The sequence below is a fragment of the Elephantulus edwardii genome, unplaced genomic scaffold, assembly GCF_000299155.1.
Source record: "Elephantulus edwardii isolate Elephantulus edwardi_28Jun2011 unplaced genomic scaffold, EleEdw1.0 scaffold00176, whole genome shotgun sequence".
Classification (NCBI taxonomy): Eukaryota; Metazoa; Chordata; class Mammalia; order Macroscelidea; family Macroscelididae; genus Elephantulus; species Elephantulus edwardii.
This window is the reverse complement of record NW_006399926.1, coordinates 827,707-843,666: the sequence shown is the minus strand read 5'-3', so window position 1 is coordinate 843,666 and position 15,960 is coordinate 827,707. Positions and strand designations below refer to the sequence as shown.

General features: G+C 41.6%; 1 protein-coding gene across 1 annotated transcript in view; it reads left to right on the top strand.

Moving 5' to 3' along the window:
* Positions 1-15,960, top strand: part of PRCC (papillary renal cell carcinoma (translocation-associated)) — a 33,507-nt gene that overhangs the window by 11,604 nt on the left and 5,943 nt on the right. Inside the window, exons 2-4 of the mRNA XM_006895744.1 lie at positions 9,700-9,747; positions 12,331-12,897; positions 15,574-15,669. Of these exons, the coding sequence (XP_006895806.1) occupies positions 9,700-9,747; positions 12,331-12,897; positions 15,574-15,669 (711 nt within the window). The remainder of the gene's footprint in view (positions 1-9,699; positions 9,748-12,330; positions 12,898-15,573; positions 15,670-15,960) is intronic.

Below are 15,960 nucleotides of genomic sequence, written 5' to 3'. Positions count from 1 at the left end.
ATCTTGCTTGCATGTGAAATCAGTGATATTGTTCTGTAGTTTCCATGCTCTGTTGGGTCACCCTTCTTTGGAATGGGAACAAATATAGATCTCTTCGAGTCAGTTGACCAAGTGGTGGTTCTCCAGATTTCTTGGCACAACTTGGTGAGCACATCCAGGGCAGCATCTGTTAGCTGAAGTACGTCAGTTGGTATACCATCTGTTCCTGGGGCCTTATTTTTTCTGTTTCCTTCAAAGCAGCTTGAACTTCTTCTTTCATCACCATAGGCTCTTGCTCAAATGTTAATTCATTAAATTCTTCTGTATCTGCCAATTCCTTTCGATACAATGACTCAGTATATTCCTTCCATCTTCTTTTAATACCTCTTGGATCATTTCATGTTCTGCCTAAAGCATCCTTGATTATAGCAACTCTAGGTTTGAATTTGTTTTTCAGTTCTTTGAGCTTAAGAAATGCTGAACAAGTTCGGCTATTTTGATTTTCCGACTCTAGCTCCTTGCACATTTCATTGTAATATTTTGCTTTGTCATTCCGTGCTGCCTTTTGGAATCATATGTTCTGCTCTTTAGTATCTTGAATTCTTCCTTGTGCTTTGGTTCCTCTATGCTCCAGTGCAATCTTCGGAGTTTCTTCTGACATCCATTTTGGTCTTTTCTTCCTCTTCTGTCTTTGTAATGACTGTAGTCTTCCTGGATGATACATCTGAGAGCTAGACAGTGAATATGGATGACAGGAGAATTGATGCCTTTGAGTGGAGAAGAGTACTGAATATCCCATGGACGGCCAGAAGAACCAATAGATATGTCCTGGAGAATGTGCAGCCACATTGCTCCTTGGAGACAAGGATGGTAAAGTTTTGTCTTACATACTTTGAACATGTTGCAAGGAGAGGCTATTTCTTGGAGCAGGTCATCATGCTTGGAAATGTGGAAGGTCGGCGAATGAGAGGAACACTCAGCCAGGTGGATTGACACAATAACTACAACAATGGGCTCGAATTTGTCAGAAATTGTGAGGACAGCACAGGATAGGACAGAGTTCAGAGTTGTTCATAAGGTTGCTATGAGTCGTATTTAACTTGACAGCATCTAATAACAGTAACAAGCCTCTGCCGGGTTGTTGTTATTGTTGTTATGTGCCATCGAGTCGCCTGTGATTCATGGAGGCCCTGTGTACAACAGCCCTAAACTGTGCTCTGTCCTGGGCCAATCTCACTATCTCCGATACACCCATCCCGATTACTCCAGTCACTGAATCAATCCACCTCATAGATGGTCTTCCCCTCTTGTGCCGTCCCTCCACCCTACCAACCATGATGTCCCCCTCCAAGGACCTGTCCCTCCTTACAACATGTCCGAAGTATGTCAGACGAAGCCCCAGAATCCTTGCCTCCAAGGAGTAGTCTGGTTTAACCCTCTCCGGGATGAATCTGTTTTCTTGGGAGTCCATGGTACATTCAATACTCTTCTCCAGCACCACAGCTCAAAGGCATCAATTCTCCTTCTGTCCTCCTTAGTCATTGTCCAATTCTCTGATGCATAACAGGTGATAGCAAAGACTATGGCCTGTATCAGACACACCTTAGTCTCCAGAGAGACACCATTGCTCTTCAGTACTTTGGAGAGGTCTCTAACAGCAGACTTTCCCATGGCAATACGTCTTTTAATTTCCTGGCTACGGGTGCCAAGAGTGTTGACTGTGGAGCCAAGCAAACTGAAGCTGTGAACAATCTCAATGTCTTCGCCATCCATCCTGATGCTGCCAATTGGCCCAGTGGTGAGAATCTTTGTCTTCTTGACATTGAGCCTCAATCATATTGGAGGCTGCAATCCTTGACTTCTGCAGCAAGCACTTCAGGTCCTCCTCAGTTTCAGCAAGCAGGCTTGTGTCATCTGTATAACACAGATTGTTTGATACATCTTCCACCAACATTTTCTGCTTGGTAGGCAAATGTTTAAAGGCTAGACTCCTCCCAGAACTGTTGGTTGTTCAAACTCACCCAGAGGCACCTAAGAAGATAGACATTACACTCTGCTAGAAAGCATTTGAAGGGAAAAAAAAATCATTTTAACTTCTGTGAAAAAATTGGTCATGGCTAATCTGAAATTGAAGCTATGACTTGAAATCCACATGATTGATGACTGGTACAGGGTTTTTTGTTTAGTCAGATCCAGCATACTGTCATGAGATGATTTTATAATGAGATTCACTTGAAGTTTAGTCTGATGGTCAAAGAGGGAAAGATGGTTTTAAGTAACCATAGCAATTCTCTAAATCTAAAATTAGTATTCTTGACATCTTGGTGTAGCTTTTTCTGTGCTTTTAAAGTTGAAACTCAAGTTGTCAGTATAAAGGAAACACTGACATTTAAGGAAAAATTTAATTTCTTCCCACAGTTGTTTATCTGGCCTTCAATTCTATTTGCCACAAGGCAGTTTATCTGTATTTTCATAGTAGTATGTTGGTATAGTTTTATAAATGTGATCATTTAAACTTGAATCAAGCTTGTTTATTTTCTAATTATTTTCTTTGGACCTCTTGCCTAAGATATTTAGAGTTTAAACATGTCTGGGGCTTCATGAAAACCTTTTATATCCCATAGTGATGTGATTCTGTATAAGCTGCTAGAAAGGAGTTACATCTTCTTAAAGACAAAGGAGATGACCAGGAGACCCTGAGAGGCTATAGGAGTTGGAAACAGAGAAAAGGTAGCAAATTTGTAGGGCTGGACACGTTTTCTTTGGTTGAGTTTGATATCTTGGCAGTGTGTTTAGAATTTTAATTTATATGTTTTCATGTATAGTAATTTACAAAGTCTTCTTAACATGCGTTATTTCCGACTGAGGCTTGGGGAGGTTAGATGGCTTGTTGGGGTTCCCTTAGACAATAAGTAGTTGAGACTCAACCTGTATTTCTTATTTTGTGCCCCATGCCCTCTTGGTTTGCCACGTGGAATTGAGTGTTATTTCCTCAGGGTGGGTCCTAAGCCTGGACAGTCAGCTCAGCATGCTGTCCTTGCAAAATCATAGGAGCCAGAATGATTCTAGTATTGCTTTGTATTAATTATGTGACTGTTATTTAACCTCCCAAAGCCCTACTTTCCTAACCCATAAAACTGATATAATAGAGTCTGTTTTAAGGTTTATCTTGAGGATTAAGTGGAAAATTGTGAGATTCTAAGTTAGTAATTGTCTTTTCCTTTGTTACCCCTTCTCCCCCACATTTAGTTACCAAGACAGATTTCCTTTACACATTTAAAAAAAAAAGTTTGCAAAACAACTATGAGATATCATCTCACCCCAGTAAGAATAGCAAAATTTAACAGAAAAGCAAACATCAAATGCTGGTGAGGATGCAGAGAAACTGAAACCTTTATTCACTATTGATGGGAGTGTAAAATGGTACAACCACTATGGAAGGCTGTATGGCACTCTCTCAATAAGTTGCAAATAGAAATAACATTTTGACCCAGCAATTCCACTACTGGGAATAAACCCTAAAGAAACCATAACTGCCAACCAAGCAGATATATGCACACCGATGTTTACTGCAGCTTTGTTCACAATAGCAAAGAATTGGAAACAATCCAAGTACCCATCAACAAAGGAATGGATAGAGAAGCTCTAGTATATTCACGCATGGAATACTATGCAGCTTTGAAAAACAAGGAACTCATGAAATATTATACAAAATGGGTGACCCTGGAGGACATTATGCTGAGTGAAATAGTCACAAAAGGACAAATATTGCATAGGGCCACTGTTGTAAAACGGGACTGACATCAGGGTTGAGAAGAGACTGAGAAAGGTGGGATAAATAATGTATACTGCATTGAAACAGATGAGGGAGAGAACTGTTTAAAAGGAATATATGATTAGGTATTATTGACATGACACTAGTCCAGAATGAAGGTTGCACATTGGAGTAGACTTAGGGGTAGGGATTATAAAACAATGAAAGAATTTTTCTTTTACTTTTCAAAGAGAAGAGTGAATTGGGAGGAGGGATGGCCAGGGAGAAAAGTACAACAATGAATGAATGAAACTCTAAGTCTCTGTAAACTTTCATTAAAATTAATTTAAAAAAATACATTTGGCAGCTGTTATTAAACCTCAGTATGTACTAAGTACTTTGGGAGCATATTGAACTATATGGTATTACCTTTGCTGTCAGAGTAAAGATACGACTGCATACATGAAAAGTGTACTGTTTACAGAGCAATATTTACATGATGCCATGCTTGACAAATGAGTGATGTAAGAACAGGTACACCAGATGCTCCGCTGGAGAAGGAGGGGCAAACTCCTGTACCAGTCGGATCTGATTCGGCGGTACACACACACACACCCCCTACAACACCCCCTACAACAACATAGTGACAGCACAGTGAGATCCACCAGAAGATGTTTCAAGAGATTTGAGTCAGGAAGTACAAAATACAGATTGATTAAGTGAGAAGTGTGAGATACAGGAACAGGGAGAGGAGTGACAAGGGGAGGGACTTTCATGAAGAAAACACAGATGCAGGAACAGCAGATTCTTTGTGGGGATGCTTGAACCACATATGATGCTATCTTATACTGCCTTCCTTATATTACAATGACTCTTGGGGTACTTGTTATTCATCCTTACTGAACTCTTAAGTTCTTTGAGGCCAAGGACTTCCCCCCACCATCTTCTTTTCCCTTTTAAAAAGATATTATTAAAGATCTTTGTAAAGTAACATCCAGATGCCAGAGATCTGATTAGTTGCCAAAGAGACCCAATAATACAGTAAGAACTGGTTGAAACTTGGCAGGCACGTGGCTCTAACTCCCCCTCTTCTGGTCTAAAATGGGGGTGATGGGTTGTAACTCTTCTTTGGGTTCCCTGATGCTCATGTTCTCCAGCAGGGGTTTCTGCAGACCACTCTTACAACTTTTGGTCCCAGGGCAACATGAGCTCCGCTTTGATGCCCAGCACACCCTCTCTGAGCAGCACAAGGTGTATGTAGTAGCCTTGTCCATGTAGTAGTTAATGAGGTCTCCATTGTGGATCATCGGGCTATCCAGAATTTCATGGATTTAATTATCTGTCCTCTAGTTTCCCTAGACACTACAGCCTCACAACCATTGGTCCCACTCTCCCTGGTGAACCATAGCAGGGCCTCTAAACAGCCAGCTTTCCTAGTAGTTGCCTCCTAGTGGCACACAGACTTCCTTGTGGCTGGAAGCCAAACCTCTTCTGAACTACAGTAGTCAGATCCTGGACTAGCCCTTTTCACTGAGAACAATCTATTCCTGGTGGCTAAGATAGTGATTTCTTCCCTGGTTAGTGTTAATTTTAACTTCAGCTCCAGATTACCATCTTCAGCCAGCTCTGGAGAAACTATCTTGGAAATTTGCATTGTCATCTTTTGCAACTTGCAGTAGAAAGAAAAAAAACCCAAGGTGTTTTTTTTTAATATGATCTATACAGGACATATTCAAAGCTTCTAGAGACCAGTGACCTGAGTCCAGCTGCCTTATGTTCTGCCTTGTGTTTTGCAGGCTGAGTGGATCAGTAGCATCACATCTGTAACCCACCCATGAAAGATCGATTGAGAAACTGTAGTATCTAGCACAGTGTCTTGAACTTTGTGGGTTCTCTGTAGTTATGATTGAAGGATCTTTTAAAAGATGAATCTAAAAAGAGTATTTTTGTAAGATAAGAATGGGATAGTCTGTCCTGACCTTTTCATAGTCTGTTATGAATGTCTAATAAACCTCAGTTTCTTTCTCTTGCGAAAGGCACTGGGGTGGGGTGGGGGGGAAGAACATGTGAGATACAAGGCTTAGTTGAGAAAGATAGGCAGAGGAGAATCTTGGAAATGAACAGGACTTTAGTTTCTTACCTTGTCATCTTTATTTGCAAATGCCCTAACCGGGATCTTGGAACAAATGGAAAGTTGTAAGATTCTTGATTTGTAGAGTAGCTTTTATCTTTTAGTTTCTTTTTTTTAAGGTTATAGTTTGGCAAACAACAAATGCTGACAAGATTGTGGAAAAACTGGAACCCTTATTCAACTGTTGGTGAGAGTGTAAAGTAGTGCAGTCACTCTGGAAGGCAGTATGGAACTTTCTCAAAAAGTTGCAAATAGAAATACCATTTGACCCAGCACTTCTACTACTGGAAATAGACCTGAAAGGAACCAGAACTTCCATCCAAACATATATATGCACACCCATGTTTATTGCTGCATTGTTCACATAGCAAAGGGATGGAACAACCCAAGTGCCCATCAACAAATTAATAGAGAAGCTGTGGTATATTCGCACTATGGAATATTATGCAACACTATAAAACAAGGAACTCATAGAAAATGGATGACCCTGGAGGACATTATGCTGAGTGAAGTATCGTAATCACAGTAGTACAAATAATGCATAATGCCACTGTTATAAAACAGGACTGACATTGGGGATTGAGGGGAAGCTAAGAAAAGGGTTGGTTAATAATGAGCACTGTATTGGCACAGATGAGGGAAAGAATTATTTAAAAGGAATATATGATTAGGCATTATTTGCATGACAATAATTCAGAATAAGAGATGCCTAGCAAAGTAGACTGGGGTAGGGATTTTTGTTGTTGTTAATCGATGTCTTGTCATAGACGACTCATAGCTACCCTATGAACGAAAGACTTGAACACTTGTATAAATTTCATCGTTTCTCCAAGTTCATAGAGTTTCCGGAGGTAAGCTATTTTGGAATTAGATGCCACTCCTGCTTCCAAGCTTGTTTTAATCGGGGAGCTCCACTAAACACTGTCCACCATGGGTAACCATTATCACATTTGACACATCAGTGACACAGTGTTTAGTATCACAGCAATCACGAGTTGCTGTACCCCTGGTCAGCAAATGGACCGACCAGTACTATACCACTTGGAAGCATATTTGACCAAAAACAATTAAAACCAGGCCCGAGGATCGCAGGTTAAAATCATACACCTTTGGCTTGGTACCATCACTGTCTATCCGCTAGGCCAACAGAGCTCTCATTGTTTTTGTTGTTGAGTGCCGTTGGTAGACGACTCATAGTGACCCTATGAACGAAAGACCTGAGCACTTGTATAAACTCTATGTAGAGTCAGACCGCTTCAGAATACTCCCCACCTCCATCCCTTACTGGTGAATAAATAAATGCCTTTTTAAGTAGGAGGCTGAATACAATCACCTCACAGCCAATTACCAGTAAACAGTATCCCAGAGTCTCACCATAACCAGAAACCCAAACCTCTGTAGAGTCAGGAATAGGGGAGGAAATTATGAATGGTGGTGGTGGTGGTGGTTGTGGTGTTGGTAGTGGTAGTAGTAGTAGTAGCAGCAGCAGCAGTAGTATATGTACAGTTAAATTGGATCTGACTGGTACAGGAGGAGATTGTCCCCCCTTCTCCAGCAGAGCATCTGGTGGATTCGAACCTTGTTTCCCTGGGATTGCAGTTCAGCTTCTTGCCACTAGGCCACCAGAGCTCCCATGAATGAATTCCCCCCCCTCCCAGGCAATGGAGTATTTCTTTTTATCGGTTTGCTTAAAATAAATTCATACATATTGTGTTTTATATAATAATTCATACATATTATTGAATTGTATGCAATTATCATTGATCTATGTTTATTATTATGCTTTCTCTTCAAGTCCTCATAGAATCTTTCTGATTCCTTCATCCTCCTCTCTACCCACTGATTTTCCTTCCTTCCTCTCCAGCTACCCCCATTTTCCCGTCTGCCACTTTATTTTCTTTCCTCTTTTGATTATTTATACATATTTTGCTCAGTTTTCCTCCTGATTTGACAATAATGGTCTTATCCAGCATTTGTCCTTGCGTAACTGAGTTATTACACTCAGAATACTATTATCTCCTTTAATATACATTATTTTTTTATTTTATTAATTTTAATGAATGTGTGCAGAGATTTTGGATTTCTATTCATTGTTGCATTTTTCTTCCTGCCCACCCCTTGCCCCTCATTCACTTTTCTCTTTGAAAAGTGAAAGAAAAATTCTTTCATTGGTATACAAACCCACCCCTCACCTCCCACCCAGAGTACACTCCACTATGCAACCTTCATTTGGGACTCTTGTCATAACCATAATACCCAATTATATATCGCTTTTAAACAGTTCTCTCCCTCATCTGTTTCAATATAGTATGCATAATTTATCCAATTTTTCTCAGTCTCACCCCAACCCTGTTGTCAGTCCCATTCTACAACAATGGCACTATGCAGTATTTGCCCTTTGGTGACTGAGATATTTCACTCAGCATAATGTCCTCCAGGGTCACCCATTTTTTTAATAATATTGCATGAGTTCCTTGTTTTTCAATGTAGCGTAGTATTCCATTGTGTGAATATACCAGAGCTTCTCTATCCATTCGTTTGTCAATGGGCACTTAGGTTGTTTCCATCTCTTTGCTATTGTGAACAAAGCTGCAATAAACAATGGGTGTGCATATATCTGCCTGGGTGGCAGTTATGGTTTCTTTAGGGTATATTCCCGGTAGAGGAATTGTTGGGTCAAATGGTATTTCTATTTGCAACTTTTTGAGAAAGCGCCACACCTCCTTCCACAGTGGTTGCACCATTTTACACTCCCACCAACAGTGAATAAGAGTTCCAGTTTCTCTGCAACCTCACCAGCATTTGTTGTTTTCTGCTCTGTTAAATTTTGCTATTCTGTCTGGGGTGAGATGATATCTCATAGTTGTTTTGATTTGCATCTCTCTTAGAGCTAGGGATTTTGAACATTCATGTGCTTGTTGGCCATCTGAATGTCTTCTTTGGTGAAGTGTCTTTTCATATCCTGTGCCCATTATTTATTTGGATTGTTTACCTTTATCTTGTTGTAGTGATGAATCAGTTTTTAAAAGAGAAAAGTGAACTGGTTTTGGGGGATAGGGAGGAAAATGTACATTAATGAATGAATGGCAATCCAAGTTTTCTCTAATCTTTGGTTAAAATAACAAAAATAATTTTTTTAAAAAAAGAGTTTGCTATAGTGCTGCTTTGCTTCTTTGCTGTAGTTGACGACAAGGAGGAACTGTTAACCTGTATTAGAAACATTTCTGGTGTCAGACGGCTAACACATATGACCTCCAGTCTTGCCCCAAATCTTCATTGTCATCATATATCTGGCTTCTTCCTGGATAGGAGCAACTCTTCCTGGCAGACAATAGATCATACTTGGTGAGGGAATGGATTTACTCCAATGGCTTTGAATGGCTTTGACCTTTAATGCCTCATAGAAGAGTAGTTAACACACCACTTAATCCCCCTGGAATTCCCCAGCCCTGTGGTTATGTAGTCTACATAAGTGGTTTTTAGAAGTGAAGATGAGATTGGGTGAGATTGTGGGCCAAATACCATTCATCTTCTGGTGGACAGATTTATAGGAAGAAGATTGTGTAAAGATTTTTCTTTCCACCAAGGACCAAATGGGAGGAGATAGTCTTAATTTAGAAAAAAAATAGATGACCATGGGAGGCCATGACATGTCCTGTTCTCAGAAGATGAGAACAGGGAGGAAGAACACTCCTGTTGGGTTAACTAGGAGGGTGCACACTACACAGACAAGATGGCCTCTGTTGTCCAACCCTTTTTATAGGCTTCATTTAATGTAAATGTGTCATTCACTGCCCTAAAGAGTGAGCTCTTACTTAATTTCTTTTTCTCTTAGTCAGATTCTGAGGAAGATGAACCCACAAAGAAGAAAATTGTCCTTCAGGTAAGCTTTATGACATAATTTAAGCTATTCTCTTCCCATATTGTTTTTCAGAAGAAAACTTCCCTATCAGGCTTATAGCAAAGGTAGACATTTGAGGACTGATTGTTTAGCTTTGGTTGTCTCCTGTTCGACTTCAAAGCTTGTGCTTTTCTGCCCTCTCCTTATGCTCTAGCTTTTAGCATGATGGGTGTTGTTACTCTAGAGACAGGCAGATGACTTATAACGCAATTCAATTCATTACACCTCAGGTAAAAGGATTATTTTGGGAGGTACAGGGAATGGATTGGTCAAAATGATGTTAAGGATCATCTGTATTCTTAAATTATCTATCTTCTCCCTACCTCATTTTTAACCTGGAAAATAGAGGCTTAAATAGCTGATGGTGCACCAGACACCATTTTAACTGCTTTATTGGCAGTTAATCTTCACAGTGTGCCTAAGTCATGGTATTACATTATCATCCCCATTTTATATATGAAGAAACTGAGGAACAGATTAAGGAACATGTCCAGGGTCAGACGGTAGGGGCGGAGTTGGTATTCAGAACCAGGAAGTCTAACCCTGTAAGCCTAACCCTGCACACGGTTGCTTCTCCATAATCAAGACCAGAATCCTCAACCAAGTGGTGCTTGTAGACAGTCTCCTTTCCTGTTTGCTGTTTCCCCTTGTTTCAGTACCTTTATTCTTGCTCCTAGGAATTTCTTGTTCTCTGCCACACCCTGACCTTATGTTGATCATGTAGCTCAGAGAAAACAAAAGTTGGACTGTATCTGTATATGTTGTTGTTTGATGCCGTCGAGTCGTAGGCGACTCATAGCGACCCTATGAACGAACAGCCTGAGCACTGTTCATACATAGAGTTTCCGGAGGCAAGCCATTTCGGAAGTGGATGCCGCTCCTGCTTCCAGGCTTGATTTGGTCGGGAAGCTCCAGCCAACACTGCCCACCATGGGTACCCATTACCACGATTGGCACATCACTGTCACAGTCTTCAGCATCACAACAACCACGAGTTACCTCTGTACAGCAACACACAGACCGGTGCTATACCACCTAGAAGAATGTTTGACAGGAAGACAATTTGAACCTGGCCGAGGGCCACAGATGAAAATCACCCACCTTCAGCTTGGTAGCACAGCTTCCTTCCACTAGGCCAACGTAGCTCCCTCTTGGTTGTCATTATTATTGTTGTTTGATGCCGTCAAGTCATAGACGTATATACGTATCTGTATACAGGTGGTGGATTATATTGTGCTTCAGATAAACTGTACGGAAGCTCCTCCTTTTTCTGACAACTGTTCAGGCATCACTGTCATCATCCAAAATCCTTTCCTTTATTAAGAGCTCTTCTGAATATGGCACTGTGTCCCTGGGACATAATTTTCACTGAATTAGAGTCTGAAGTACATGACCATGTGGAACTTTAGAAAAGATAACTGACAAGAGTAAAATTGTATCCATAAGTACAGTGGGTATAGAAGGAGGACTCATGGAGGAAGCAGGCATGCTGTGACAAAAGGATGACAGTCTTGATCCTTTTATCAGTGTGTCTTTTTGAAGAAAGTGAACTTGTAGAAGAAGTGCTGGAAGATCACTGGCTCAGAAGGTCCCCTACCCAAGAATAAAGAAATCTAGAAAAGAAGAATTTGGAGATGTTAAGGCAGAGGAGACCCAGTGCTGCACAGAGGTCTAGCCACCATCCCAGTTTGTTGTCTGAGAAGTAAAACACTTCAAAGGAAGCTTAAGAATGTGCTCTAGTGACTGTTCAGCTTGGTTTTTATGATCCTGAATCTCTGGAGGCTGCCAGGCTGAATGACCCCAGTCTGTGACTGCAGTAGAGAAAGGCCCTTCTCTGGATGATCAGTTTGTCTTCTGGGCCCTCTTACTTCTGTACTCTTTCTGGATAGTTCTCAGCTGAGAAGGCTGGAGTATATATTACTCCAGGACCTTTTCCGATTTTTTTCAGCTTGGCCCCACAGTGAGGTAGAGCTGGCCCTTTAGCATCCCAAAAGTACAATCAGAGACTTTTACAGGTAATAGAAACTCAGATTGGGCTTGGCCAGTTAGCTTCGGAACTGGTAAGTGCTTGACTCTGGCATAAACAAACAGAATATGTGATCTCTGGAAGGCTTTTACTAGGTAAGAGGGCTCTTTTGGTAGCTATATAAATGACAGCGCTTAGTTCTTCACGCTGAGTAGTAAGTATTCCCAAGGAAGGAAGAGAGCGCACCCTAGAGGACAGGGAGTGATGAGCTGGAAGAGCCTAGACTTTTGGGGGACGAAGGATATTAATGAGCAGGGTGTTTGTCACAAACATTAAGTGCGATGAGTAGGTTGTGGTGATGGCAGGAGAGCTGGATTGGGATGGATTGAGAGCAGGGATGGCATCTCACATTGGGAAGTGGCTCACAGAAGGACTGGAGGTAAGTCATGCTGAATTGATGACCCAAGTGGTAAAATATAAATGCGGTCTGTAACATTTTAGTTTAGCGTCTTTAGCAGTAGTTTTTGTTCTTAATATTGATGATCCTTAACATAAATCTTATTTTGTATTTTTCTTTTATCCCAATCTCGGTCTTACAGGGATCCAGTGAGGGGACTGGTTTGTCTGCCTTGCTTCCCCAACCTAAAAACCTGACTGTGAAAGAGACTAACAGGTTGCTCCTGCCCCATGCCTTTTCCCGGAAACCTTCAGATGGCTCCTCTGATACTAAGCCCTCCAGACTGGCCCCTAAGTCCAAGCCTTCCTCTCTTGCCCCTGTTGTGGGTACCACAACCACCACTCCATCGCCCTCTGCCATCAAGGCTGCTGCCAAGAGTGCTGCCCTGCAGGTGACGAAGCAGATCACGCAGGAGGAGGACGACAGTGATGAGGAAGTAGCCCCTGAGAACTTCTTCTCCCTCCCTGACAAGGCTGAGCCACCTGGAGTTGAGCCATACCCTTACCCCATGCCCACAGTCCCTGAAGAGCTGCCTCCAGGGACAGAGCCAGAGCCGGCCTTCCAGGACGATGCCGCCAATGCCCCTCTTGAATTCAAGATGGCAGCAGGCTCAAGTGGAGCCCCTTGGGTGCCTAAACCTGGGGATGACTACAGCTACAATCAGTTTTCCACATATGGCGATGCCAATGCTGCTGGTGCTTACTATCAGGTGAGTTGAAGCCTGGAGGGCAGGCAAGGATGCTGGAATGTGGAGTCACCTTTGAGCCAGTGACACAGCTTCAGGGCTGTGGCTCTGATTGAATTAGTGAATAATCTAGTGTCTCAATTTTCTTATAGCTAATAGGCTTCCTTGGAAGCAGGAGTGGCATCCACTTCCTAAATAACATGCCTCCGGAAACCCTATGAACTTTGATAAATGTCAGTAGTTGTTGTAGAGGGGCTTCAGGGCTTTTGTTTATGGGTTGCTATGAGACGTGATCAACTTGAAGGCAATCAACAACAATAGGCTTCCAGACATCCTAACATTATACTAAACCATAGTGATTTTAAGTTGTTCAGGTGTTAGAAGTCTCAGAAACGTCAAGATCTTCATATTTTGCTACTTTTAAAAAAAAAAAAATTATTTGCTACTTTTAGTCTGAAGACAAAACACTATCATGAAAGCTATATAAGGAGAAAGTGGAGGAGGAGTGTGTTCTAATATCAGGCAAGGTCACTTTCTCAGGTGTGGCTGACAGGATAAGTACTCTCTGGTATAGACTTCTAGGTACCAGTTAGTCTAAGAAGGGTCTGGAGATGAGTATTGAGAAAACAGAAAAGCTAAGGGAGGTGAGGCTTGGAGGAAAGGAAAGAATCAGGAAAGAGAAATAAGGAAAGTAGTGTGAGACTTCTGTTGAGTTGTGAGAGGGTGAGAGGACTGAGGCAAGTCCCTGGAGAGGAAGAGGCCAGGGACAGTGATAGAGAATGGAATGTGATGGCAGTTGGATTTAAGTCAGACCTCCCAGCTGTAAAATAAGAATAATATTAGTGACTTCATAGTGTTGATATGAAGATTGCATCAGCTTAAAATAGCAGTGCTAAGTTAATGGTTATTATAACTTTTTTATTAGAAATACTATTGTAAGAGAGCATTGGCTTTGTCCTGTGTGGCATGAGAGAGTGTAAGCTTAGAATACCAGGCTATAAATTGATTTAAGAAAGAATTTCCCAATGGCCAGCAGTTATTGAATGGAGGGAATTCCTTGGAGTTGAGGGGATTGAGCACCCACCACTCACAAGTGTGGGCTGCTGTGGAAGGTTTCACTGCCAATTGAGCATTGTTGGAAGGGTCAGTAGCCCCTGCAACTCCAACATTGGTTAGTGTTAGTCTTAATTCAAAATAGGTGTTGGAGGGTGGATTGGAGAGGACTGGTAGCACAGTGTGTAATGCATTGACTGCTAATCAAAGGTTGGGCATTTGAATCTACTAGTCATTCCACAGGAGGCAAATGGGCAGTCTCTGATAAAGATAGTCAGGAGCCCAGTGAAACCTACTCAACGGTATCTGCTCCATGGCAGTGCAGTTTTTTGAGTGGATTGTTCTGATCAAAGATTTTGCAAACAATGTATTTCCTAAGCCTTCCCTGTTATTCACTGCTATATCTTGTAGGCTGATCAGGGATAGTGTCTCTTAAAGGCTTGTTAGAAGGAATGAGGCATGTTGTTAGGAGTGAGGTAGATGATAGATAATGAAAGTGTTTTGATTTTGTTGAGGGAAAAAATATTTATTGGTAAAAAAAATGCTGCTTTACATCAAACAAATGAATTATGAGTTTAAATTTTCTGTGTGGTTTTAAATACCATTGAAGAAGTGTATGCAAATCAAATAACTTTAAATGAACTAGTTGTTGGGTGCTGTGGAGTTGATCATCACTCGTGGGGTCCCCATAGTATAGAACAGATCTGCCTCTGAGGGTTTCCTAGTCTGTAAGTCTGTGCAGCGGATCTCCAGGTCTTTTTTCCTGGTAGGATCAGTTAGTAGATGAATGCTTTTACCCACAGCACCACCAGAGCTCCTTAAATGCCCTGTTTAGGAGGATGCTACAATTAAGATATATCTTCTTAATATACTTGAATAGAAAATGCATAGTCTGATCTCTGGATTTTTAGATACTCCTTTCATTTAGTGATTATTATGCCCTCCTCCCCCATTTAGTTCAGAATTTGGGGGAGAAGTGGTAGAAGTAATAAGGGAAAGAAGTCTAGGCAAGGAGGAAACTCCTCCTCAGCCCTGTGGCTGTCTAGCCTGGCCGCCAGGAGCCTTGCTTTTGCCTTCATTTCTTCTTCCCCTCAGGTTGTCATCAACACCTGGGCAGCTCACTGCATCACATTCCTCAATGAGAAGAGAAGCCTGGCAGCACAGACCGGGCTTGTTCCTAGCTTACCCCACCCTCACTGTGGTTTATTTTATTTTACAGATACCCCTCCTCTCCCTTTTAAACACTCTCCCTATGTGTAAAGACCCTAAGTAGGATAAGGAGCAGGAATTGAGGCCCTCACGCTTTCTCAGCCTTGCTCATATTTGGCATAGTGGATTCTGATGAGCAGGAAGGCTTAGGGTGGAGGCATAGAGAGGGCCTGGAAAGCAGCAAAGGGAATATTGCTTATAGATTGAAGCACACAAGAAGGTATTATTCTTTGATAGGCTTCCCTCAAAAATATCTGTCAAGGAACGTTGCAGGGATTGGCTGAGATTGGTTCATGTCTTGAAGTGGTCTGTGAAAGGGGCTGCAGTGTGGGTATTTTCACTGTCTGCTTGATAACATTTTCTCTGCATCTGGACAGACTGTATTTCCTCTCCACTGTGCCCTCAGTATGGTATATTTTCTTTCCTCCCTGGATGCAGGATTATTACAGTGGTGGCTACTATCCCGCAGAGGATCCAGCTCTGGTCACCCCCCAAGAAATTGCCCCAGATGCCTCCTTCATTGATGACGAAGCAGTAAGTTTACAAAGTACTAGTATCTATCTCTGACCCATGGAGTGCAGCTTTTAAATACGACGCTAAAGGCAATTCTTAAACACACACATCTTCATGTATCACTTAGGATTAATTTTGATAGTGCATAACTGAGGTACTCCAAAGAATAATGACTTATGTGATGACCCAACAAAAATATCAGAGATCCAGTCCTTTCTCATTATTGCTTTGCCATCACTAGCTTTTACCTTTATCTTCATGGTCCTTGGTACCTCTGAAACCTACAGTGATCAGTCTGCATTCCAGGCAGCA